The sequence below is a fragment of the Parus major genome, chromosome 7 (genome assembly GCF_001522545.3).
Source record: "Parus major isolate Abel chromosome 7, Parus_major1.1, whole genome shotgun sequence".
In the NCBI taxonomy this organism is placed as follows: Eukaryota; Metazoa; Chordata; class Aves; order Passeriformes; family Paridae; genus Parus; species Parus major.
In genome coordinates, this window is record NC_031776.1 from 19,620,486 (window position 1) to 19,646,157 (window position 25,672).

A 25,672-nucleotide genomic window follows, 5' to 3' on the forward strand; every position below is an offset into this window, starting at 1 on the left:
TGATTATACCACCCAATCCATATATTCCTTCAGAAATACTGTCTCTGTTATGGTTTATAAAGACTATAGAAAGCTTTAGCTGTTTATCATAGCTTTTTCTGCCTGGAGAACTTGTTTGTTTCAGTAGTTTAAAAGCTTTTAACTTCCAGCAATTCCACCCATATCGAACAATATTAGATACAGAAATCAATCCACTACCCTCCAAGTTTATATTTTTGCAGTAAATATTTATTAGCAAATCTGTGAAGCAACTATTGTATCAAAATCATCCATAAGTGTCATTATGATGGAGGTCTCTCTGTGCTTTAAGGGATGCCTGAAAAATGGGAAATTTCAGACTTGGGTTGATGCCACTCTACAGAAATTTAATCAAAACTGTTGTGGACATTTCTTACATATTTTATAGTCTAAGTATTTCTCACTTGAGTAATCAACAATCTTCCTTCTACACTGTCGTCAAACATCCCATCACATTAGATATCCATCCTTGTTATTAACTTAGAAGTTACTATTCTTGTGTAACTTTGACAATATTGACAGTGAAAGAGAAGAAAAAATACTTTCCAAAGATTCTAATTGAGAGCAATTGCTAAACAGTTGTTTTGCTAATACAGATATATGTTTTTCTGTTTCTCAGTCAATAGACACTGCAACAGTACAAGACATTTTCAAAGCAAATTATAATTTAAAAATAATAAAATAGGCATGCAATATATTTAAAATATCATTTAAAAAAAGAAATTATAGGCATGCACTCCAAATCATTTATCTGATATTGTAGTGGTTCAGTGTAGTAGCAAATAAAACCCTTTTAATATCTCAAATCAAAATAAGTACTCATGTTACATACCACAAAAAATGTGAATCCTTTATGAAGCTTATACTGAGTATATATAGTAGATATGATGAGTGAGTCCTGTAGACTTTTAATATCTGAAATTAAGATATCTGCTGTAAGCAAGTCAGGTAATCTAAACTTAATATGTAGCTTCTCGCTACTAAAGAAATTCTTAAAGATTCTCCCTGGGAAAGACAAACACATTTTTCCCTTTAGAGAGTTGCCTCACATGATTTACTCTTTAGTGAATGGACTTCACTGTCCACTGGTGGTAGAGGATCTTAAATAAATTGTATGCCTTACTTTAAGGTGGCTAAACATCCACTTCAAGGTGGACCTTATGGTGGGTGAGGGAAATCTCATGTTCTTGAGAGCAATTTATTTGATTGATATAATCTTATTCCATATTTTAAACAAAACTGCCAGAAGATACATTTGTAATATTAATTTTTTCTATTTTTTTTCAGAGCTTGAAGAATCCAGACAGAAATGCCCACCATGCTGGTACAGATTTGCAAATACTTTCTTGATCTGGGATTGCTGGAGTCCATGGTTAAAAGTAAAGCATGTCGTCAATTTAGTTGTGATGGATCCGTTTGTTGATCTTGCTATAACGATTTGCATTGTTTTAAACACCTTGTTTATGGCCATGGAGCATTACCCAATGACAGAACAGTTTAGCAGTGTCCTTTCTGTGGGGAATTTGGTAAGTAGTTTGTCATTTTTAGTGTAAAAATACCCTTTTTTAAAGGTTTCTAGGAAGAAACTTATAAATGTATTGTATTTCTTTAAATCTACTTTAGAATGTCTTTTTATAATCATTTTAGAAATGGTATATATGATTTTCACAGATAAAGTGATTTTTTACTGGAGACTTTATCTTTCACAAATGTATTTTTTAATGACTATAATGAAATAACTGAGTATGTGTGGAAGTACAGTCTTCACTGGAATGCCAGATTTCTTGATGTCTACCTTGGGCTTTTTCTTTCAAATGTTAGGGTAGATTATGCTATTTTTAAAATGGTACTGATATAACATCACAGAAAATATTTTTCTTCTGTACAAAATTGATAAAATATTTAAAGTCAGAATTTGTCTTTGATTTTTTTTCAATTACCCTGCAGTGAAAATACTTTTACAAAAAAGGCATGCTCCCAAACTTTTTGTTGTGCTGCACGAACCACTAATCACTATGCAGTGCAAGAAAGTGTTGAGTTAGATTCTGGACTTAAAAACACTACGATGCATTGATAATTTCACTTTTGGTGCTTGGAGATATTTCAAATAACATTATCATCCTGAAGTTCATTTTCCTAAAAGGACATAGCTATCACACAGCATAGCAACTATGTGTGAACCCTCTATATTCTTACAAGAAGCATGGTACAAGAAACTCCAGCTTCCCCTGTCTACAAGACAGACTTTGGAGAGTCTATACTTAGACACTCTGACATTAGAGACTATCATCTCCTTAGACTGTAAGCTAGGAAAATACTTGCTGTCAAGTCTTCTTACTGGAACCATTCTCATCAAGCAGAACTTAAAACACCAGGTCACATCACATAATCTGCTGGATGGATAGTCCAGCACATACCAGGGAGCTGAACTGTTGACTGGTCAATAACTTTTTATATATTTATATATTTATCCTGATTTAGTTACTTGTTTTCAGTGTTTAGAAATACTTAGATGTCATTTGAAGATAGCAATCAGCTGTTTTTTATAGTAATAGGTAAGAGAACTCATTGGATTAAGAAAAAATTACTTGGGTATATAAATGTCTCATAGCAATTCATTTTGTTTTAGGTATTCACTGGAATATTTACAGCAGAAATGGTACTAAAGATTATTGCCATGGATCCTTATTATTATTTTCAAGAAGGCTGGAATATTTTTGATGGTATTATTGTTAGCCTTAGTTTAATGGAGCTTGGTCTTGCAAATGTTGAAGGATTATCTGTTCTTCGGTCATTCAGATTGGTAAATACCTTGATAATTAAATATTTGCATGCAATTGTCTCACTCAAAAAAATAAATGTGCTGGTGCCTATAATAATTGCCATATTTTGTAAATACATACTACAAACTTCAATGACTCACATTATTTTTGATATGTGCCTAATTTGCAAGCCATGTTTGGTAAGCACAAATTTAAGGTGTTTGATACCTTTTAGTATCAAAATATCCAGCTGATCTTCTATCCAACTGATACCCTTTGTCAACATAACATAAACTGCTACCTTTTAAGAATTTTGTGAATCTTTACACTGATTCCATTAAGAATAATAAAAGCTGTGAATACATGCATAGTGTCACCAGCACAAAGAATCATAACGTTTTTCATCTTTATATTATGATCATTACTTTGTGTTACTTGTAAAGAACTTAAGCAGATCCTCTCTTCACATTTCTTTTAATGGGCACCAACAATAAACTTTTAGTCACTCCATTACATATAACAGTCATAACAAGCTGACTTTAAGATAACATTAAAATCAAAATATTATTGAGCTTCTACTAGAAATGTATTTTTTAATAGCAATTAGTATTGTTCACCAACTAGTTTATAAATATGTTTACTAGAGGCACAAGATTAATGATTTAAAAGTCTTTATTACCAAATTAATGTGTTACCACATTATGTGAAAACCTTATCTCCTAAGGAGGTTAGTGACTTATTTAGCACTACTTGCAATGGTACCCAACTTCACATAATAGCTTGGGTAATTAATATTATTTTTAAGTTAGTGTTTAAAATTTGAATGGACATTACAATGTCTGCATCAAGTTTTGCTTAAAAAATTGGCCTCTAAGCATGGAAGGCTTAATGTAGTGCTGAGGGAAATGTGGAACCAAGCCAGCAAAGAAGGTGTAGTGATGATGATGAAAAGAGTAGAAACTTCGAAAATGTCTTCAAGAATTTTTCAGGAATCTGCAACTGGACATTCAAAAAGAGTAAAATAAAATACCATACAAACACAAATTATGGGGTTTTTTTTTACTATGTGCATCACTGAAATGAAATGATAAACAATGCATTTTTGACAAATACTCAATGTTCCCTGCTTTACTTTAAAATAATAACGTGGTACTACTGAAGAACAAAGTCATCTACAGAAATTGGTTTGCTCTGCTAAACAACTTGGACCAAACTTCTATTTCATAACTAACACTAATGGTTCATATGCATTTTTGTTTTGCAGCTTCGAGTCTTCAAATTGGCAAAATCTTGGCCAACACTAAATATGCTGATTAAGATTATTGGCAACTCAGTGGGGGCTCTGGGGAATCTGACCCTGGTGCTGGCCATCATCGTGTTCATTTTCGCTGTGGTTGGGATGCAGCTGTTTGGGAAAAGCTACAAGGAATGCGTCTGCAAGATCTCCAGTGACTGTGTGCTTCCTCGCTGGCACATGCATGACTTTTTCCACTCTTTCCTGATTGTATTCCGAGTGCTGTGTGGAGAATGGATAGAAACAATGTGGGACTGCATGGAGGTTGCAGGCCAAACCATGTGCCTTATTGTTTTCATGCTGGTCATGGTGATTGGAAACCTAGTGGTACGTGATGAACATTTTTTTAACATTAACTGTGATGCAGATAACTCCAGGACTTACAGCTAGGCAATGAAAATATTTGTCATCCTTCTGTTCAGAATTAAAAAATTAATCTGAATGTGCTAAATTTGGGGTAAAAACACATGAAGATTTCCTTTTCCTCTTTTTTACACATTTCTATACACTGAAGTACTCTTACTATGGGTAATCTAGAAGGAAACTAAAACGTCAAATTCAACATCCTATCGTGGAAGTGCTGCAGCTAATTTAGAGGTGCTATTTAATTTCTAGTACTGAACTTTTTGGATTGTTTATATGTAAAAAACAAAAATGTAACCCAGAGTGATTCACCATCTGGCTTAAAAAGGTGTTAAAAAGCTTCTAACTCAAGATTGTACAAGAAACCTTTATAGAAAACTTTAAATTCAAGCTGACAAGTTAAAATGCAAAATTTCAATTGGAAAATATTGAATTGATGAGAACTTCCTAGAAATAAATGTTATAAAAGGGATGTACCATTTACACTTTGACTTTATTTTTAAGTTTATTTTTCTGTTAAAATTTGCAGTCAAAATTTTCTGTCAAAATTCTCTTCCTTTAGTGATATTTTTAACATTATTTAAATTTTTATAAAATAGAATTCATGTTTGTCTCTTAGTCATTTACCTGACCTTGCAATCTTGACATTTTACCAGCAAAAATATGCAGAACCCCAAAAAGTTATTTATGATCTGCAACCTGCTCTTCTGATTTTTTTAGAATCATGAAATCATTTACATTGGAAAAGGCCTTTGAGATCATCGTGTAGAACTGTTAACCTAACACTGCCAAATTTAACACTTCTGATATGATTGTATTTACTATATAGCTGTATTCTCTCTTTCTTTAGGTATTGAACCTATTTCTGGCCTTGCTGCTGAGCTCGTTTAGTTCAGACAACCTTGCTGCTACGGATGATGATAATGAAATGAACAATCTCCAGATTGCTGTGGCAAGGATTCAGAAAGGCATAGATTACGTTAAAAAAAAGATACAGGAGTTCATCCGAAAAGCCTTCGTAAGAAAGCAGAAGTCTTTAGAGGAAATCAAAGCACTTGAAGAGCTAAACAACAAGAAAGACAGCTGCATTTCCAATCACACTGCTGTTGAAATAAGCAAAGATCTGAATTACCTTAAAGATGGGAATGGAACCACCAGTGGTGTAGGCACAGGCAGCAGTGTGGAAAAATATGTAATTGATGAAAACGATTATATGTCATTCATAAACAACCCAGGCCTCACTGTGACAGTGCCCATCGCACTTGGAGAATCAGATTTTGAAAATTTAAATACAGAAGAATTTAGCAGTGAATCTGATATGGAAGAAAGCAAACAGGTAGGATTTTTTTATATCTTAACTATTAAATTGTAGACATACATTTACATGTCTTAATTACATACTTAGAATTTTTTAAAAACTGTAATATCCCATGTAAATATATTTTCTAATTTAGAATTTTATGTATTGCCATTCAAAAAAAAATATAATGGTATAGTTGAGGATTGTTAGAGTTTACATTTTTAGTATTTCAGTTATTAAAATTTAGAAGTTATTTGATTTTAAATGTGATTATTTCTTTCATGATTTTATGAGGTTTTAGAACTCGTAAATACTTGACAAAGAACTCTTTCTGTGCTACTTACATGTGATAAGAATTTATGGAATAAGGGTAGGAAGATAAGGAACAATTAAGGAGCTTTGTATACCAAAGCAAACATAAGTGGAGAAAAAACATTTCTTTCAATATTTAGAGTAGTTTTAAAAATTAACCCTGAGACAAATCAGTAATGTATTCTAGATGATCTAAAAAGTTTTGTGAGTAATATTTGTACAGACTTTGGCTTCAGAGACTATGGCTGACTGAAATAAAGTAATCTAGTCACCAATGAATGTCACAGTAAGCAGCAGCTCAAGTTATCCTGGAGAGCAGGATGACCTTGTAGTATAGATGCATGCAGAAACAGCTTACTTAAAGGCTTTATTTTTATATATTTTTTATTTTATATATTTATGCTGTTATTACTGTGCAAAGTGACAGAAATTGGTCTAAAAAACCAATGCCATGTGTTTCAAATTCTAAGTGGCTCAAATACCAGAAGTGATCCTGAACAGGTGCTAATGGTACTCAAGGAAAATTTTGTGTGTTGGGGTAGTGATCAAAGACAAGCTAATAAATGCATTAGCAGAATATAATTATATTCAGTGCCATTAGAAATTTTGGAACTTTGAGGTTTAAGGGATCAAGAACCATGGATGAATTTTTTTCAATTAGATTAGAAACTGTGATGTTGTGTAGTAACTCATTAATCCAAAAAGGGTGTGTTTACCATGAAGAAAGCTCTCCTATAAAGAAGCCCTGCATTTGTGACTTTATCATAACTGTGTGTCTGGCAAATTTGCAATAATGATGTATTCCTCAGCAATATCAATCTACACCATATTACATCAAGGCATAGCCGTGATCATGCTATGGGGTTTTTGCTAGAGAACATCAAGAGTGTGTGTTTATTTGCAGCTGCAAAAAATGCTGCTCTGTGTAATAATTGTTATGATGAAGAGCAAGATATTCTATCATCTGAGTTTCTCAGTTATGAGACAAAGTTTCAATCCAGATGTAGAGGACAGTATAGCAGTAGTGCTTATCCATGGTAAATTTAGAATATAAAAGATACAGGAAGTGTGAAGCAATTGTAAATTAAAAGTTTTTAAAAAGCCCCAAAACTTTCAGAGTGATTCTGGGTCTGAGAGTTAAGCATTTTTCATATAAGCTGACCTAAGAAAAGTTGATTTTAATTTCCAATGAACCTGTATCAAATTCTTATATGTCCTTTCATATATTTTGTTTGGTTTTTTTAAAATGACATTACACTATATATCTTCTGCTGTCCTTGTGGCTAACTTTGATAAATACTATTAGTGCCTTCCTATTAAATCTCTCAAGTTACAAGCCTAAAAGGTTGCTGAATATATTACTTTTTAAAGGGTTTGTAATATGCATTAGGAAGTTGGGGGGACTGTGCAGATACTGAGTTTGTGGTTACATGGCATGTTAGCCTTTGCACTAATGGAACTTGGGAAGTTCCCATCCACTCCTGGCTAGTGATCCCCTGGCAGCCTTTGCCACTTTCTCTGCCTCAGAGAAGGCAGGTGACTGGTTGTCCCATAGGTATTATTGGTTTATTTCTCCTGCAAGGTAGATTGAAAGGCTCAGTTTACAGCGTACTGCCGTATATTCTATTAGAACATCTGAGGAATATGATGTATGTACACCCCAAGAAAATGGAGTAAAAGCCCTTCTTGATGTGCTGACAAGTTCTGAATACCAATTTCCAGGTGATTTTCACAAGTCAATTTCTCTGTTCAGCCCCAGCTTTGCCTGGTTGAAGCATCATGCCTTTATTTTCCAAGGCCATCCTGAAGTTTCTGGGAAATAATAAATCAAAAGGGACTTTTCCCTTTTTAAAATGGACTGGTATCTATATGTCTCCAGGACATATAATAAACTAATAAACAAAGCAATTTGACTAATAAGCTAATGATACTAATACACTAATAAACAAGCAATTTGACAGTGAAAATTTCAGGTGGCTGTGGGAAATCCAGCAGTAAATGATAGATGGTATTTATATGAAGAAATTGTGGTGAAATTTTCAAAAGGGTTAAGATAGGTTTAGGATTTCCATGCTGCTTCAGAATTTTTGTAGACTGTAGTAGTCAATACCATTGATAAACTGGAACAATGCTATTTCTATCCAGTTCTGCTCACACTCAAGTTTATTGTTTAACTGTCTGACATGTATTCATACAGTGCAAATGTGCATATTGTAAACAGTATCTAATCAGACAGTATTCTGAAAATTGTGAATTCTATATTAATTTCACTTTCTCCTCTGGATTCCTTATTCCTTTCCTTCTGGATGATTTCTATGGAAAGATTCAAGTGGGATTATTTTACTGTGTGTGTAAAAATCAACTGGCTTTTGGAATATAGGAACAGAAGTTCTGGCGTGTGACAGGAATTTGTGAAGTTTCCCAGTCTTCTCCTACCAAATCAACAGTACTGTTGAATCTTTTGCTGCCTTCTGATTGTCTTTTAAGGAAGATAAAGAGTACATTGGTGCAGTGTTTAAAAGTTACCTCTATAGAACAGTACACCATCACTTGCTTTGTTTTGCCTCTCAAGGGGTCCCACTGAGAAAACATTCCTGCTAGAAGGCCTGGTCTGCAAAAGGAGGGGTAAGAGATGGGGCAGCACTTTCCCTGCCTTATCTGTGGCAGTACCTTGCACTTAAAATACCCTGAGGAGGTATCCCCCAAGATTTTATTTAACCACAGAGCTGTGGGAAGCTAGATCTGCACAAGGAACTGTAAAATGAATCTTTTTTTTCTGGCTTGTTACTGACTTTCACTGATGTTAAGAGCAGAATGATTATTTGAAGTCTGTCATGCTAGAAGTGGGGCATGGCCTGTGTTTCCCTGAGGAATAAACCGGTAGCAGGTAATTACTATAGACATTGTAATTGGGGGTGAGTGAGGAACAAAATTTAATATTTCCTATTTTTTTTTATCAGATATGCTATAGTAGAAAAGAACTCTAGCCATCAAGCTTCTTTTGGAAGGCTAGGTCTTTTTTTGTCTTTTTTTTCCCCTTTCATGCTTCCATGAAAATACTTTCTAATTAATTTGCTAGTTAATAAATTCCAAAATCTGCAACCTGATTGCAAATTCCAGACCTAAACAAGATCTTTCTACTACATATCACTAGAAATATGAGGAAATCTCTTTTTGGGTAAAATGGAAAGGTAACACTTATTAGATTATAATGTTACTCACTGCTTTAGAGTAATAATTGGCTGAAAGTACCTTCAAGAAATGAATATTTCATTGGTACTTTGAAGGAGGATTTTTTTTTTAATAATCAGAAAAGAGAGGTGCAATACACAATGAAATAATCATTAGAAAAGAAACAGATTTCTGCTTTGCAAAAAAGATACTCCAGATCATTAGCTTTGAAGATAAAAAAATTAGAAATAGCTGAAGGGGATCATTTGGTGGGGTTTAACATTAGCATTAGCATTAGTGGATGCTGTTTATGTTGTGAAATGAGTAACTATGTTAATCTTCCCAAACATAAGACTCCTAACTATTGTATATAGTATACCACTTAACGACTGTTCATTACGGCTGATTGCCTTTATAAATATAGTTTTGCATTTCAACATGGGAAAATAATTTCAAATATATTTCACAGTTATGGAAAACTTATTATACTACTAAAGAAATAGATATACCTACAGGTCTCAATCATTCACAGTTCCAAAAAGTTTTCTATCTACAGTGTATGTACATTAAATACAAATTCAGATTGGAGAAATAAGGCTACTCAATTCACTTTTGATGATCACAACAGATGATTTTGATAAAATTTAAAAAATCCTTCATCAGCAAATCTACTGAATTTTAAAAACAGTGAAGAAATTCAGTTTTTCTGATTGGCTTCATTAGGGCCTTTGTGTCTAGATGAAGTGAAAAATACAAGAGCAGAGTTATTTCATTCCCAAAAGATAAGCATTTTTATTGGGCTCCAGTAAATTTCTTAGCCAAAATAAACTCAGCAGGATTTCATCAATTTGCTGGATGATTTTTTTATCATGCTTAAAATATCCAACAATCTAAATTTTTTTTCTAAAACTGACCAGCTCTGGGACAGTATCTTCAGAAGTGACAAATTATTTAATTTATGGGATAGCTGTGGTTAATGATTTCAACCATATCTCTGGATACACTGATGCTCCACTGTCCAGACACTGATACAATCCTCTTCTGAAACAACAAGATAAAGATTAGAGATTCAGAAGTGTATAGCATACTAAATCTAAACTAGAAACTTAAACAATGTGATAATTCATCACATTTAAGTTAAGATAAATTAAAGATGTTTAATTTTTTCAAGATCTAGGAGTACTACCATTATTAGAAGATGAAGAAGGAATGGGAAGGCACACATCTTCAAAGTATTTTGCTTCCTGTATGTACATGTTTTTTTCAAATAAAAAAGATAATCACATAGTCAGTTAAACAAAGACTAGGAAATGAAGCAAACAAACAAGACTCTTAAATATTAATTAATAAACTTTAAGGACTATATAAATACAGGAATAGTTTCCAGATTTGCTAACCATGTCTTTATTAATTTTATTAACTCAATTTTTTTTATGATTCACAATTTTTGTGTGCAGATTATTAGTTCTAGCTTCTATATTTCTAATTTATCTAAAATAAACTAAAAAACTCTGTAGAAAAGTTTGTTGAACATTTCAGTTGGTTTGTATTTCCCTTTTTCCAGCTAATAATAAAATATTTAATAATTATGTTTTAATTGTGTTAAAGCCGTGTTTGAATTAGAGATTCCAAAAAGAGAAAAACTAGTGATCCTGTGTCTTGAACTTCACTACCTACCATTCTTACTTCTCACAGGGGTAAAACCAAGCTGGAGCAATCAAGAATGCAGCTCTGGTGCTTTTTAACCAGGTAGAGCAACGTGTCACCACTTTCACACAGGTTACCTAAGCAAGTTATACATATATATGTATATATATATATAATCACTTTTTAATGGATTTTGACTGGCCTGCATGCTATTCAGCTATGTACCTTCCCTATCCATTGCAAGAGTAGAAACATGCACAGCTTCTCTCTGCTGAGTCACGGGACTCACATCACAGCATGGTCAGGTGGGATTGGCAAACCCAACATTTTTTAACTCCGCTAATGGTATTTCTGAATATTTAAATACAGTATTTAGCAATAACTGCATGCTCTTCAGGTTTTGAAGTATGGATCATAAAAGTACTGGAATGTTTTATGCTAAAGAAGCCAAAGAAAAAGGGAGCATGCATAGTTTTTAAAAAATAAAAACAACCCTTTTTGATTCAGCCCTTATAAATGTAAATATTTAATGATATGTATTAAGTGATTTTGAAATAATTACTGCCATGAGTTCAACTCCTTAATGAACAACATTTGAATTATTGCAGCAGCTACTGGTGTAAAAATTACAGTTATACTTTTAAATCTACAATGCACTGTAATGCAGATCTTCAAGATGCTACAAACCGCACACTATGTTCATTTGGACAGTGCCGATCTTGAGTTTTATAAACTGGAAGCAAAGCAAACACTTTCATAATTGCTGAAATTATGCTTAACAAATAACTCTCCTTAAAGAGCTAAACATTTACAGCTCTTCTTTTCTTAAACCCCTTTATAAATAGTGGTGTTTGGAATGTGTTTCACAATAGCATTCTGTAAATGAGTTGGGGGACTTACTTGTGTAAATTACAAACACTACGGAGTAGCATCATTTTTATAAACTGCACGTATATTTATTTATATTAGGGATTTTCTTCATTACAGGCAAACTTGCTCTCCATTGATGAGCAATTGGCAGAGCCTTCAGGATTACTGACAGCTATTATTGCACAGGAGACAAAGTTACATGAAACTAAAGCGGTTAAATTATTCTAGTAAAACTAGGCATCAAAATTTGGAGGGGATTGAGATTTCAGTCCTCAGACTGAACAGAAAAGGAACAGAAAAGCTGTTTCCTTCAGGCAGAGTTTCACTGGCTTCAAAAGGATCACCAAATAGTTCATTTTATACCCTTGAGTATATTGTGGCATGATTTACGTATATTGTATTGTGGTTTAAATTGTTCAGAGATGCAAAAAAAAAAAAAATATTGGTGGGTATTCTGAGAATTCACAGATTTTAATGAATATTTTTTTTAACCAAGATATGCTTCAAACACCAAATAAAACTCTAAGGAAAGAAATTTTAAAATAACATTATTAACATTATATGAAAGTAAAATGTCATAAGATCTGAGATTTAAAGTCAGTTTAGAATCCCTTTGGAATCATCAATCTCCATTATTTTATATTTTTTCTCATTCAATTACAGTGCAGCGTTCAAGATTGAAAGGATAAAACCACATGGCTGAATTACTAAAGGCAATTTGTAATGGCTGAATCCTTTTATTTTGTCACTTGAATCATGAAGCCGTTTGTAAAGCTTTAAACTTCAGTAGCCTGCTCTTGCTCTTATTGAAATCTAGAACAGAATCAAATGAGAGCAAGACTGGGTCTTAAGTGAATGCATTTTCTTGTAAATGGGCACATTAACACGCTGTTGGTCAAAGCTTGTTTTAATGATTGAAGCTGTTGGTAAGAGATGCACTGCTCTGAAAGAATATTATGGAGGCTGATTAAACATACATTAACCAAGTATTTGGGTGGGTGAGGAAGCTTTTTTTCCATTTGTATTCTAAACAATAATATTTATAATACTGTTTTCAGTAAAATATAATTCCATTGAGATAGTCTGATTGTTTCTTTTATTTTTGTGTGTGATTTGGACAGTATTGCTCAGGCTTCTGCTCTAGTCAAGCATGTTGTTTTGCTGATTCAGGCCTTGAGAATGCTGCATCATAAGCAATTGCTTTCAAATGTTTCCTTATAAAGGAAAATGTGATATCACTGAAGATGCAAATAAATATTTACAGGGCATGGTGTGTTCTAGAGGTTGATAATTACATTTATGAGCTGATAAGAAGATTGATTGTGCTAATCCATCGTGTATCTCAAGCTTCCTATTAGTTTTATTAGCTTTATTGCTAGAAAGAATATCATTAATGTCACCTTATTTAAAATGTATTGGTTCTTTCCTAATTTAGGGTCTTGAAGCAAAGAAGAGGAGTTTTATTAAGTAATGACGTTTTTCTCTTAATAATGCAGTTGTTTGAGAGTATATGAAAAATAGTGAAGTCAATGCTTTATGTGAACATTACTGGAAAGAATTATAGTAGTTTTTGTTTGTACTGGTTATAAATTGCATTTGTCACGGCTTTTAGCAGCCATGCTGACAGAACTATCTGCAGCAGAGTTTACATGGGAAGATGCAGTTAAAAATTTGACTGCCTTTTAACTTGCACTCATAGATTTATAATGGATGCTTACTATGAACCTTTATCTCGCTTCTATTAAGTCAGTAATTTATTTAATGATGATGGATCAGACCATGAATTAGTTTTACTTTTTCTAAGTTGAATGTGACAGAAAATTATTTTTACAATATTTGGATTTTATTTAATGAAGAAACTGCCTGTCATTTCAATGCAAGGTTTCTTATTTCTTGGTATTTCAATGATATATAATAAGAGAGTTAATTCACAAGTTTTATTTTTAAAAGCGAGACAGCCTTATGTGTGGACAATAAGGTGCTGTGCTAATAATGTGTAATATAGTGTACATCACTGGGTATTTTGGTTGTAGTTGTAATAGAGAAAGTGAAATTTAAAACATCCTCACAATGAGATACACAGTATTTTATCTCAGACTCACAGATTTACATGACCAGTAATAAAATTATTCCATTTAGAGGCAACATGGCTGTAGGTATTTTACATATATAAATTTTGGAAATCAGAGGAAGTGCAGTATGACAAGTGAACCACAATATTTTTGGTTACAATTAGTAACAACCATGGGACCTGAGGTCTGAGAGACTCTACATTAACCACATATTGTGTGTACGAAAGGCAGCTTCTTGAAAATTACACCTGAAATTATCCATCATTCAGCATGATTTTTGTTTAAAACTTCATTCATATCATGTAAAAGTTAAATATGAGGAAATAATTCCTTACAAAGCTGTATTAAGAGATATGTGCCACTTCATTTCTGGCAGAAAAAGCCTTTAGCTGCCAATACATTTTCCTGAAGAGACTGAGTTTCAACAGAAGAGTTAAGTAATTAATTTTAATTTTCAGCAGTCTCTCTGAAGAAGAGGAGAATACATGGAAGTGCCCCTTTCAAGAAACAATTTACTGTTTATTATTTGTTGCAAAATCTGAACAGTAGGGAATTTTATATTCTAAAAATGCCACTGTCTTGAAAACGAAATGTGAATAGTTGATATTAAGCACCGTCTCAGCAAAATTGTATAGAAAAGTCTTCATACTTTCTAAACATGACCTTCCTCCAAAGGTCAAAAGACAGTTCTGCTTAGCTAAAAGCACAAATATACTCAGTGCTGGAATTCCCTTTTGTTACATCGGTACCTGTACAATTTGAAGTATTTAAGTGAGAGATGAATTCTTCATTCCTTGTGAAATTCCTATGTACAACTGCTACTGTGATAAATCAGAAGAATTTCACCGCCACGACTTCTTTAATGTTGCTTTCTGATTACAAGCCTTATTTCACAGTAAAAAAGGAAGGATTTTGGATGAAAAAATTACAAGAGTACAACAGTACTGTCAACTGAAAACTAGTTACAAACACTATGTCTGATTATTGCATTTGTTGTTTGCATCTTTAGCAAGATATTCCTTTCAAAGTATGCTTTCTTAAAATGGCAAAATCACGGGCAGTCTTGCGTGACTGATAAATTGTATGACCTGATCAGATTTTTAATGTAATTTGTAAAAATTTTCTTAATTTATTTTCTATCACTCTCCAGTTCTTGCAGTTTTCAGACCTAGAAGTGCTTTTATTGTAGTAGGTAAATATTGTATAGTATTCCACTTCACAAAAAAGCAGTCGAATAACAGAAAAATTTGAGATGGAAAGTACATCAGGAGGTCTCTCAATAAGCACAAGAGACCAGAATGCAAAGAAGATGTTTCAGCTCTGGTAATTTGTGCTTTCTGCAAAAGTTAAATTGTGCAGAAATTTGCTATTAAATGCTGTTAAACTTATAACATTTTAATCCAGATAACATGTGCTTTACCATACCATACGTAGTGGACAAGAAGATATATGTGCAGATTTGTGTTAGTTCATTTTGCTAGGAAAACTAAGACACATTCTCAATGTAACCCAGCATAATAGTAAAGAAAATTAAATAACTTGAGAGTGCGGTGCATGCAAGTCCTCCAGTATTAATACTACTCAGAATACTTCACCAGTAATATACATGGATCAGGTTAGTAGCCAAATTGTCTTTAATTATTCCCTACAAGAAGGTGTACTGGGAAACAGAACTATAAAATTTACATGTCGTTACTGTGGTTTTACTTTTAATGATGCATATTTATAAATTTGCCATTCTTTAAAAGTTAGACTGGCATGATTTGATTCAGACCATATTTTACAGAATATGTATCTAATGAGAAAAATTTTTTCTGTGGAACTTTGCTTACAGAAACTAAATGCATCAAGCTCATCAGAAGGCAGCACTGTTGATATTGCTCCTCCTGGAGAGGGCGAGCAAGCAGAAATTGAAAGTGAAGAAGCTCTTGAACCAGAAGCCTGTTTTACTGAAGGTTGTAGAATAACTGTTGCCTTAAGAGATGTATTACTAAAATGACATTGTTACTAGGCATGTTTAGGTTCTTGAGGGTTCAAATATGGTGTATCTTCATGTCTTCATAAATCAAAAGAAAATATTTTTAGCCCAAAATGCTGGAAATCAGCTGGAAATGAAAAAACAAGGTTTCCCAAGGCTTTGAGTAACTTCATATACCTGGCTGCTGCATACAACTTATAACAAAGAAACTTCCTTAACTTTTCTATTGGTAAAATGCTTTTCAGCTATTTGAAAGGGCCCTTGAAATTTGGAAAAAATAAATTTTTGTGCGACTCCATCCACACATAGAACAGATACATGCCAACAGCCAAAAATATTGATGTTTTTTGGATTGACTTATTTCATAATTAAGTATACTATGTATCTAGTTTCTCTCCAGATTGGTTTTCTTAATTCAGATAGTCATCATCCTGTGTGATGTGATAGCCTATTCAGGATTTCAGTGATTACTTTTTAAAAAATCTTATAAAATTAGTAAAAGACGCCAATAAGACATACCACAGTAAATATTGACTTTGAAGTAATTGACTTTTGGATAGTAACTTCTCTTAATCTAATGCAGGTTGTGTACAGAAATTTCCATGTTGTCAAGTAAGTATAGAAGATGGCAAAGGAAAAACTTGGTGGAATCTCAGAAAAACCTGCTACAGCATAGTTGAACACAACTGGTTTGAAACTTTCATTGTATTCATGATTCTCCTCAGCAGTGGAGCACTAGTAAGTAGAACAAAATTGCAGATGCTGAAATATTTCAATATCTCTTAGGAGCATCAGCAAAAATCAAATTTGCTTCAGAAAGACTTGCTTTTCTTGGAGCTGTATAAATCTCGCTGCATTTCATTATTCCAGGATGGAATGATACTTGACCCATACTTGAAAAATACATTTGATACATTTCAAATGCACTTTTTCAGTCATCCTTTTGCCTTGCTGCTATAAAATGGTGCCATTTTCTTTAAAACAGCATAGCTACTCAAAGTTTAAATTGTCTGCCAATTTTCAGCATGCTTGTCAAGAGATTTGAGTATAAAGGACTATTGTTAACTATGAATATATATAGCTAAGTATATGAGTTTAAGTCTTTAATTCCTCCTAGACTGATCCATTTTTTAATTTTGCTTGTGAAAGACCATGGTAAAAAAATGGAATAATTACTTCATTCTATTCCTATTCTGAAGGCAGAAAATATGGAAGAGTGCAGCAGCAAATTAAACATAACAACCAGAATCCAAAAAGATTTGCATTACCCACCTTTCCAGCTTTCCTCAAGCTGCACATTTGCTACAATTTCAATGTGCATAGTTGTATATTCTAGCAAATGCATTGCTTTTTAATTTGATTTTTTAGACATAAGTTTGATCTAACTACTTTATAGAAAGCAATATAAATATCTGGAACAGATGTATAAGAAAAAGGGAGTTTTATGTCTATGTGAAAATTTCTTAATACCACAGAGGATAAAAAAATCATGCTGTGACTTTCTTTCTTCATTCATTAGTAAAATAGAAATTTTTTTTTAATTTTTTTTTCAACTCCAGACAGGTCTTCTGTTGTTCCAATTAATAGCATGGCTAAAGATGAAAAACATAGAAAATAAGAGAATGAAGAAAAACAAGGGGAAATATTAGCTCTGCTCTATTTTTTTATTATTAGTCTTTATTCCTTAATTTTGTCATGCATATTTTGTGAAACAGTAGTAATACCTGAATGTATTTTTATAGGCTTTTGAAGATATATATATTGAACAACGCAAAACTATCAAGACCATGCTAGAATATGCTGACAAAGTTTTTACGTATATTTTCATTTTGGAAATGCTTTTAAAATGGGTAGCATATGGTTTTCAAATATATTTTACAAATGCCTGGTGCTGGCTGGACTTCCTGATTGTTGATGTAAGTACAAATTAATATTGTAAAATTCCCTATGGTAAAGTTTTTCTGTTGTAAAATTCATTAGAACTAGAACAATATTATAAATGTGCAAAATTATTTCCCTTTTTATAGTTATACTGCATTAGTAATGGCCTGCAGTGATTTGGAGGGGTTATTTAAAGTCCATTCATATGCCAAAAGTAAAAGGATGGCTGTCTATCAGTATGTCCATTCTTCATGGTTAATACTTTTATACAAAGGATGTATCAAACTTGAGTTTTCTGAGGAAAAAACCCTAGTTTTTAAGTATGGTTTCTATCATTAATGGACTTTGACAGGCTACCTTATTCCTTAGAAAATAAGACAGTTCTTTGTTTGAGTTTCTTCTTCAAACACTGCAGCTTTTCAAATGAAACAATTAATTTGGTCCAGATTTCATCTAAGTTATCAGAACTCTCTCACTGAAAACTATCCTGTAATCATTTCTAGTAAAAACAGAAAGACAGAAAGTGGATATTTGATCTAAAAAAATAATTGGTTTTAATGGACTGACAATCTGCAATAGCTAAATCAGCTATGACTTGGCAGGGTTTGTGATAGAGAATACAAGGTTTCTTGGCTGCCTTCCCAGCTGTGATACACTACTGTGCAAAGGCCTTGCTTATGTTGTCAGAAGGGATCAAAGCTGGTTTTGCTCCCAGAATATTTTGGTCTCTTGCCTCACACATTATCTGACCCAGTTCATTGGCTATACTTGTCCTCAGTATAGAACTGAGAGATGGCATCCCAAGGCAATTGTGCATTTATAGTAATTTCTGCACATGCTAACATACTTCTTGAGATATTTGCATAAATTCTGGTCTCATCAATACTTATTCCATATGTATATAGAAATTTATCATATTTGTAACTCCCACAGGAAAAAAAACCTCTCGCTAGATTGGCCCATAATTCAAAATGGACTATCTTTTTTTCTAACCCTCCTGAGTTAGTTTTGTAATACAGTTCATCTCTAGCTCTGTCCTGAAAATCTACACTAGAATGAAGCAGAGTGAATGGTTTTCCTAAGAGGATGTTAATGAAGTAGGGAGATGCACTCTTACAGGATTGTGTTAAAAGTTGATATTTTTTTAGATAAAATAAAACTCATATTTTAATTATTCTTTTTGTATCTTAATCCTAACCAGATTATTCTAAGCCATACTCTATGGTTTCCTAGTTTAGCCTCAGAGATATTGTTATCCAAGTAGGCTTTCAAACTTAAAAATACATCATTATAAGTAGAGCAGCTTATGTTGCTAACTTTTTGCCATAGTTTCTAATTCTATAAAACATGAATGAACAAGATTGGAACTTGCCACTTTTGAAGAATAATTTTCAGTGTTCTAGCAAGAGGTAAAAAATTCCTTACTGTGTTTACGGCTAACTCTGCAATTTCTTTAGCACCACCAGGACTTGAAAGAAACATGAGCTCATGTTATCTTCCTATAGAAAAGCAAACTCTGCACTGCTTTGACTGACAGTTGAAACATGTTTGAATCAGTGGCATTCTGCCAGTGAGAACACCAATGACTCCTTCTTCATTAGAAGTGACTGAAGTTAATCAGATTGTTTAATTCCATTCTCTGAAATTATTCAGGAGTAAACACAGATAGTCCTTTAGGGCATTGACCTTTAATATCTCACATACCTGAGTCTCTCACTGTGACAAGTAGCCATAGTTGCTCTTACTGATTGTGAATAAATTAGACTTTGATAATTACACTAAGAAATGGTAATTTTCAGCTCTGTCACAACTAAGACAGATGACCCTTGGTACATTTGCCTACCTCAGTTTATGACTATCATGCCATCCTACAGTATGGCCTGATTGAAGATCTTGAGCAGGGCTCTCACTGCTAAGCTTCTAAAATTTTTTTGGTACAGATAGTCTATATTAGAAAACAAATGAGCACATACAATCATTCAGTTCTAGGAGATATACTTTCTACCGGTTTTAGTTCATGTTTATTTCTTAAAACTACTGCATCTGCATACATTAATCTATTTATCAGTGTACAGGGACATTTACTTTCTCACATACTAGCAACTATACAGGTGGAATGGATGAGAGAAGACCAAGTTAACAAGACTGAGATCACCAGAGAAGTACAGAAGAGCTGTATATACAATAGAATTCCAAGCAAAACTTTGCATCCCGTATGAACTGTCCAGAGGAAAACACATTGTTTCCAATAGATAAAGTATTTCTTTAAGAACAAAAACTTATGGTGTTTATGGTGTAAGAGCACTACCATCATGGTAAGAAAGCTGCCAATTATCTGAGATAGGCAGAACAAACAAAACTGAAGAATTTTACAGTTAGAACCTAAGAACGGTCAATACACTCAGTGCCACTGAAGGCTTTCAGGAGCTGCTGCCACCTTACATTTTGGAAGGGCTCTTGTTTGTGAAAAATAGGTAAGGCACATTGCAAATTTGGGGAGAAAAGTGTAAAATGAAGGAGCCATTAATGTGAGTTCAACTTCATAGGACACTTCACTCTCCCAGTGAGATAGAAATTTTTAAAATTATTTGTTTCACTGTTTATTTTTAATTCATAAAATGTGCTGCCTTTACACCAAGGGTTATTGTTATGCCTGGGTATCTTGTTGACTTGTGTGAATAAATGAATATTCTATTAAAAATACAGAAAATCCTATGTCTTGTTAGCTCAGGAACGTATTATGGGTGGCTAAAGATAACAAAGAGCTATATCACTGTAACATCACTGGAAAAATAAATTGCATTAAAGATAATTATTAATGATAATTAATGTCAACAGTTAATGTTATGTCTGAAACATAATGTTATTTCTTGTAAGTGAACAGACTTCTGTTACAAACCAAGAAAATCAGTAAGATTTCCTTCTTAATATTCTTATAAATCACATCAAGTTTCATTTATCCATTAGAGCAATAAAATAATTCTTTCCTTTGAAAAAAGAGTTACATTCTGACATGAAATCCAGTTGAAATGTCCAGAAATATGAATTCACTAAAACACTAGTTTCTGTTGTTATATATCATAGCAACATAACAATGAATAATTTATTTGTATTTGCTCTTGGACTGTCCTTCTTAGGATCTTGTAACTTTGTGACTTGCCAGGCAAGTGAGAAAATTCTATCTCTTTCAATACATATTTCAGTGATATCCTGGTTATTGTTGATATGAAGTGTTTCATTCAGAACTAATATTTATAAAAAATATTTGTAATTAGCTACTAAAATAGTTATTATATCCTTAGTGTTTGTAGATATTCAAAATATTGAGAGAAGTTAATAATTTAGTGTATTCAGAATTTTGAATTGTTTGAAAGGTTGAATCTTAATGAAGTTACAGAAAGTGTGGCTATTTTGTCTTTAAATATTCCTGAAATTTTATCCTTCACCAACAGTATGCTTCCATATGACTATTAAACCTATCCAACCATAATAGATAGACATTTAATAGCATATATTCCTTTTTCATCATGAGACATCTTGCCTTTCCAGCAAGTACAAAAATGGTGGCATTCTACAATTTGTCACTGTTGATTTGTTGCTTGAATTTGTATTCTTTTTAAATAAACAGTGTAGAACTATTTTTAATTTTTTTTCTGTTTTTGATAGGTTTCATTGGTTAGTTTAATAGCCAATGCTCTGGGCTATTCTGAACTTGGTGCCATTAAATCGCTACGGACATTAAGAGCTTTAAGACCTTTAAGAGCCTTGTCACGATTTGAAGGAATGAGGGTGAGATAAAATGAATGAGCCTGAACAAATGTATGCGTACAAAAATTTATGTATTAATGGTTACACTCACGCTTTCTTCAAAGAACTCCATAAAGGGAAGGCATGCACAAATGTGTGGAAAAAGGCTTCTCAACGTGTCCTTACAAAGAAGACCTATGTACACCTTACATTTGGAAATTAGACCTTGAGCTCATTAAATTTGCCTGCTCACAGCTGCATAGTAGTGCTTTTCCAGCCCCCTGACTGCTAAAATTTCCATTGATTTGTGGATCTAGAAAAATAAAAATACATGACAAATTTTACAGTAGAGGGCTGGAGGTTTTTTCTGCAGTTTATGTGGGAATTTTTTTTACTTGGTTTCTGTAGCTAACTTCAATTCTTTGTTAGTTTGTCAGTGGTTCAAGATGGAACATGATTAGCTGGAAAACAAACCATACCAACAAAAGGTGAAAAAGCTGACAACAATGACACACTAGAAACTAAAGCTTCACTGTGTCTCCCTATCTACCTGTCTGGAGAAAAAAATTCCCACAGAAAATGCTGTAGCATTAGGGAAAAGTTTTTGAATAGACACCTGAAATAAGGAAAGGTTTGGAAGTATAGAAGGGGAGAGATGGGAAATAATTTTCTCAGCTAGAGACTTTTTACTTCATATGAATGTAAAGGGAGCTAAAACCCTTCTGTTGAGGAGATTGTAATTTTCATACTCTGCCAATCTGACAAAAACAAATCAACCAGCCAAAAAAAACCCTCCTGGAAAAACCATATTATAGACTAGAAAATCATGCTACTTAATGAAAATATTGACACACAAAAAATTAATAAGAAAATGTTACTGAGAAATCTCCTTTTAATCTTTCACGTCAAAATACCCCAATGCCGCAATACATATTTATAGTTCAGTCATAGTCTTCATTTGCCAAATAAATAATGTGGTTCCTGTCTGGGCAAGGCTGCTGATATCCTAGAGATGGCCACACCTGCCAGTGTAGGGAAGTGTGTCCTGTGCACATCACCATCACCATTATATTCTACTTGATCTTCAATCCAAACAACTCATTAAGTGCTATCTAATAAGCAAGCAAAACTTTTATTGATGTTAGTCTACTTTTGGTCAACTCAGTGGAATGAAAAATACCACTTTTGCAAAACCATACATAAAAAATTACTGGTCTCTACTGATTTGCTAGGAAATTATTGTTTGAATATCTGCAGCTTTCTTTTAGTTGAATCACAATAACTAAAAGAAAACTTTTGTCCAAGCTTGGATTTCATCTGGTCTTTTACTGCCACTAGCCCATACACAGTAGCTCAAGGGAATTAAATGCAACCAATTAAGAAGAAAAACAAGGATAAGTGTAAGAGCAACTACAGTGACCCAGGCAATTTACAGACCAAAACTTAGAGCAGGTGCTGTTAATACAGATTAAATAAGACATCCTTAATTATGTTGCATTCTATTTGGATACTAAAATACACTGATGCCAATATACATATAATGTATCTAAGAATAAAATCATTAGTAATGATAGTTTTACATGCAGACATTTTTATTCTGTCTTCCACATCATCATTGTTTGAGCTTTTTCTGGTTTATTTTCTATTTATAGATTTTAATTTATATTGCTGGAATTTTAATATTTATTTCTCTCTTTTTCTCTAGAGCACACAAATTCTAAGAATCCATCTTGCTACTAACAGGTTTTATTTTGCTTTTTGATTTTTTTTCAGACTTTTACATTGTCTTTGTTTACATCCGATTTTATTTCTTGCTCTTTGCAATCTCATTAGCATTTCATTAAACCTTAATTAAAATTTCCCTCACAAATTTTATTGTAATATTTTAACTGTCCATCCCATAATAATACTGTTCTGACATTTTTAAAGTATTATGCAGTATTTTTAATTTTCTTTTCATGAGCTAAGTGGCTATTTTGTCTAATTTGTACACTAGGTGGTTGTAAATGCACTTGTAGGAGCAATCCCGTCTATCATGAATGTATTGCTGGTATGTCTTATATTCTGGCTAATCTTCAGCATCATGGGAGTAAATCTTTTTGCTGGAAAATTCTATCACTGTGTCAACACCACAACTGGTGAGATGTTTGATATCAGTGATGTCAACAATTATACTCAGTGTGTGGAACTCATAAAAAGCAATCAAAGTGCTCGATGGAAGAATGTGAAAGTAAACTTTGACAATGTAGGAGCTGGATATCTTGCTCTACTTCAAGTAGTAAGTAAATTTCTATATTGTCTTTTTGGTCTTTTAAAGATATCTAGGAAAAATGGGAAAGTTAAGACTGTTAAGTAGAGGAATAATCTCTTCATAGAAATAATTTACAGCTCATGCAACTCTGTTATATTGTTTGTTGTAATTTTTTTTTTAATTAGAGTGATTTTCCTTTCCAAGACTAGGGAATACACTCTCATGGTGATGATGATAATAATAATGTAAAATGTGAAACTACAGAAAATAAAAGAACCTTTTTAGTGGCTCACAGTATAGAACTATCATATTCCTTAATGCTTATTATAGAGTCTTTATAGTATACTAAATAAGTATTATGTTACTTCTAGTATTATCCTTGTGAAGTGTTGGGTGTTATTGCATGGCATATTAATTTCATTAATTACTGCTACTTATACAAAATCTGTAAATTGCATTTCTTCTTCAATTCCTTATCTTATGCACTGTGTTCAGAACTGCCTTTATTTTCGGTACTGAACATATTTTGTGTCAAAGAAATAAAAGCCTTAGCTCTTTATAGGTCCCTTGCTCAGAATGGAGCTTCTGATAATTGGGATCTGATCCAAAACACAATAAAACATGTAATTACATTTAGATGACTGAACTCTCTAGAACCACTTGTCTATAACTCAACATACAGCTTTACTGAATGAAAATATTTTTACAGCTCTGTTATTCAAAGTTATCTAAGAATTATATGCTTGTCCCTTCTGTCTCAGAGCAGGTCAGTATCTCTAGCTGAGACAGAGATGGCTTTTAGTTAATTCCAAAATTAATTACCTAGGTTAAAATGTTTTGCCTGTAAAGGCAATGGGACTCTCATGTGCTGAGTGATAATTCTGAATGATGACTGATTCTCTGGCTTCAGATCTCATTGCTACCACTGCCTCTGAAAATGTGTAAGGAAAACTGCTTCTCTTAAAGCTGTGTGTGAATGTCATCTGCGTTGCACATCCAGACAGTCTAGGTCTTCAATAACTACTTCACTCTCTCTCTCCTGGGTTTTTTTAGGTTTTTTTGTTTGGTTTTTTGTTTGGGTTTTGCTTTATTTGGTTTTGGGTTTTTTTTTTTGTTTTTGTTCCTATTTTTCATAATTTTTCTTCTCAAATATTCCTTCCCCACAGAGATTAAGGGATCTTTGAGCACATCTTATGTCACATCTTCATTTGGTTGCCTCCATTAACATTTTCCCTCCACTCTTCTGTGTTTATTGCTCTTACTTAACTCTGATCCTTTCCTAATATTGCTATGCAAAGCGCACCAATTGCCAACTAAGCCAGAAAGATTTGTGAAGCCTGGCTGTTTGAAGCACACCTTCTTAGTAATTAATATTGCACTTCAAGATTCAGGAGGATACAAATGCTTCCAGAGTGCAAGTTTTCTGCTGTGGAAACTGTACCAAAGTACCAAACCTACTTCTGGCAATCACAGATGGAAATATATTCCTGGGGTTCCTATCATGAAACTCCTCAGGAGTGAATGCTCTTTTTTCACTTCACACGCCTTTTAGTTCTTTATTCTTTATTGGGAATAATCTTGGAAACCCTGGTTAGTGGTTGAACACTCACACTGTCAACTAGCATGTCACACTAACTTTGGTGTTCCTTAGAAAATGGACATCCTGCATCTATTAAAATCACCTTCTTAGAGCAATGATAGCAGATGTTTTTTACTCTTTTCTTGAAAAAACTCTCTATAGGAACTCAGCCAAATTTTTATAGACATCAGTTACATCTCTTTCACAGCTGAGTTTTTGGTCTTCTGTAAAACAAATCTCTCAGGAACCAATGTATATTTTAACTTTGAACAGTCTATTCCTTTTAGCTATATGGGACTATAACATCTCTAAAAATACCAGGTCAGTTTAGATACAGAAAAAAAAATTCAGATGCAAGTTGGTTTTCTCCAGAAGTTATATTACTGATTCCATCAATTCATGTTGTAAACTTAACAAAATGTTAAGT

The 25,672-nt window shown here is 33.1% G+C and overlaps 1 protein-coding gene across 1 annotated transcript in view; it reads left to right on the forward strand.

Annotated features, from left to right (window-relative positions):
* LOC107207240 (sodium channel protein type 2 subunit alpha-like) overlaps positions 1-25,672 on the forward strand; it is a 69,753-nt gene that overhangs the window by 35,030 nt on the left and 9,051 nt on the right. Inside the window, exons 9-17 of the mRNA XM_015634002.1 lie at positions 1,306-1,544; positions 2,648-2,821; positions 4,045-4,401; positions 5,288-5,773; positions 15,644-15,764; positions 16,371-16,525; positions 17,530-17,703; positions 21,335-21,457; positions 23,412-23,693. Coding sequence (XP_015489488.1) covers positions 1,306-1,544; positions 2,648-2,821; positions 4,045-4,401; positions 5,288-5,773; positions 15,644-15,764; positions 16,371-16,525; positions 17,530-17,703; positions 21,335-21,457; positions 23,412-23,693 — 2,111 coding nt within the window. The remainder of the gene's footprint in view (positions 1-1,305; positions 1,545-2,647; positions 2,822-4,044; positions 4,402-5,287; positions 5,774-15,643; positions 15,765-16,370; positions 16,526-17,529; positions 17,704-21,334; positions 21,458-23,411; positions 23,694-25,672) is intronic.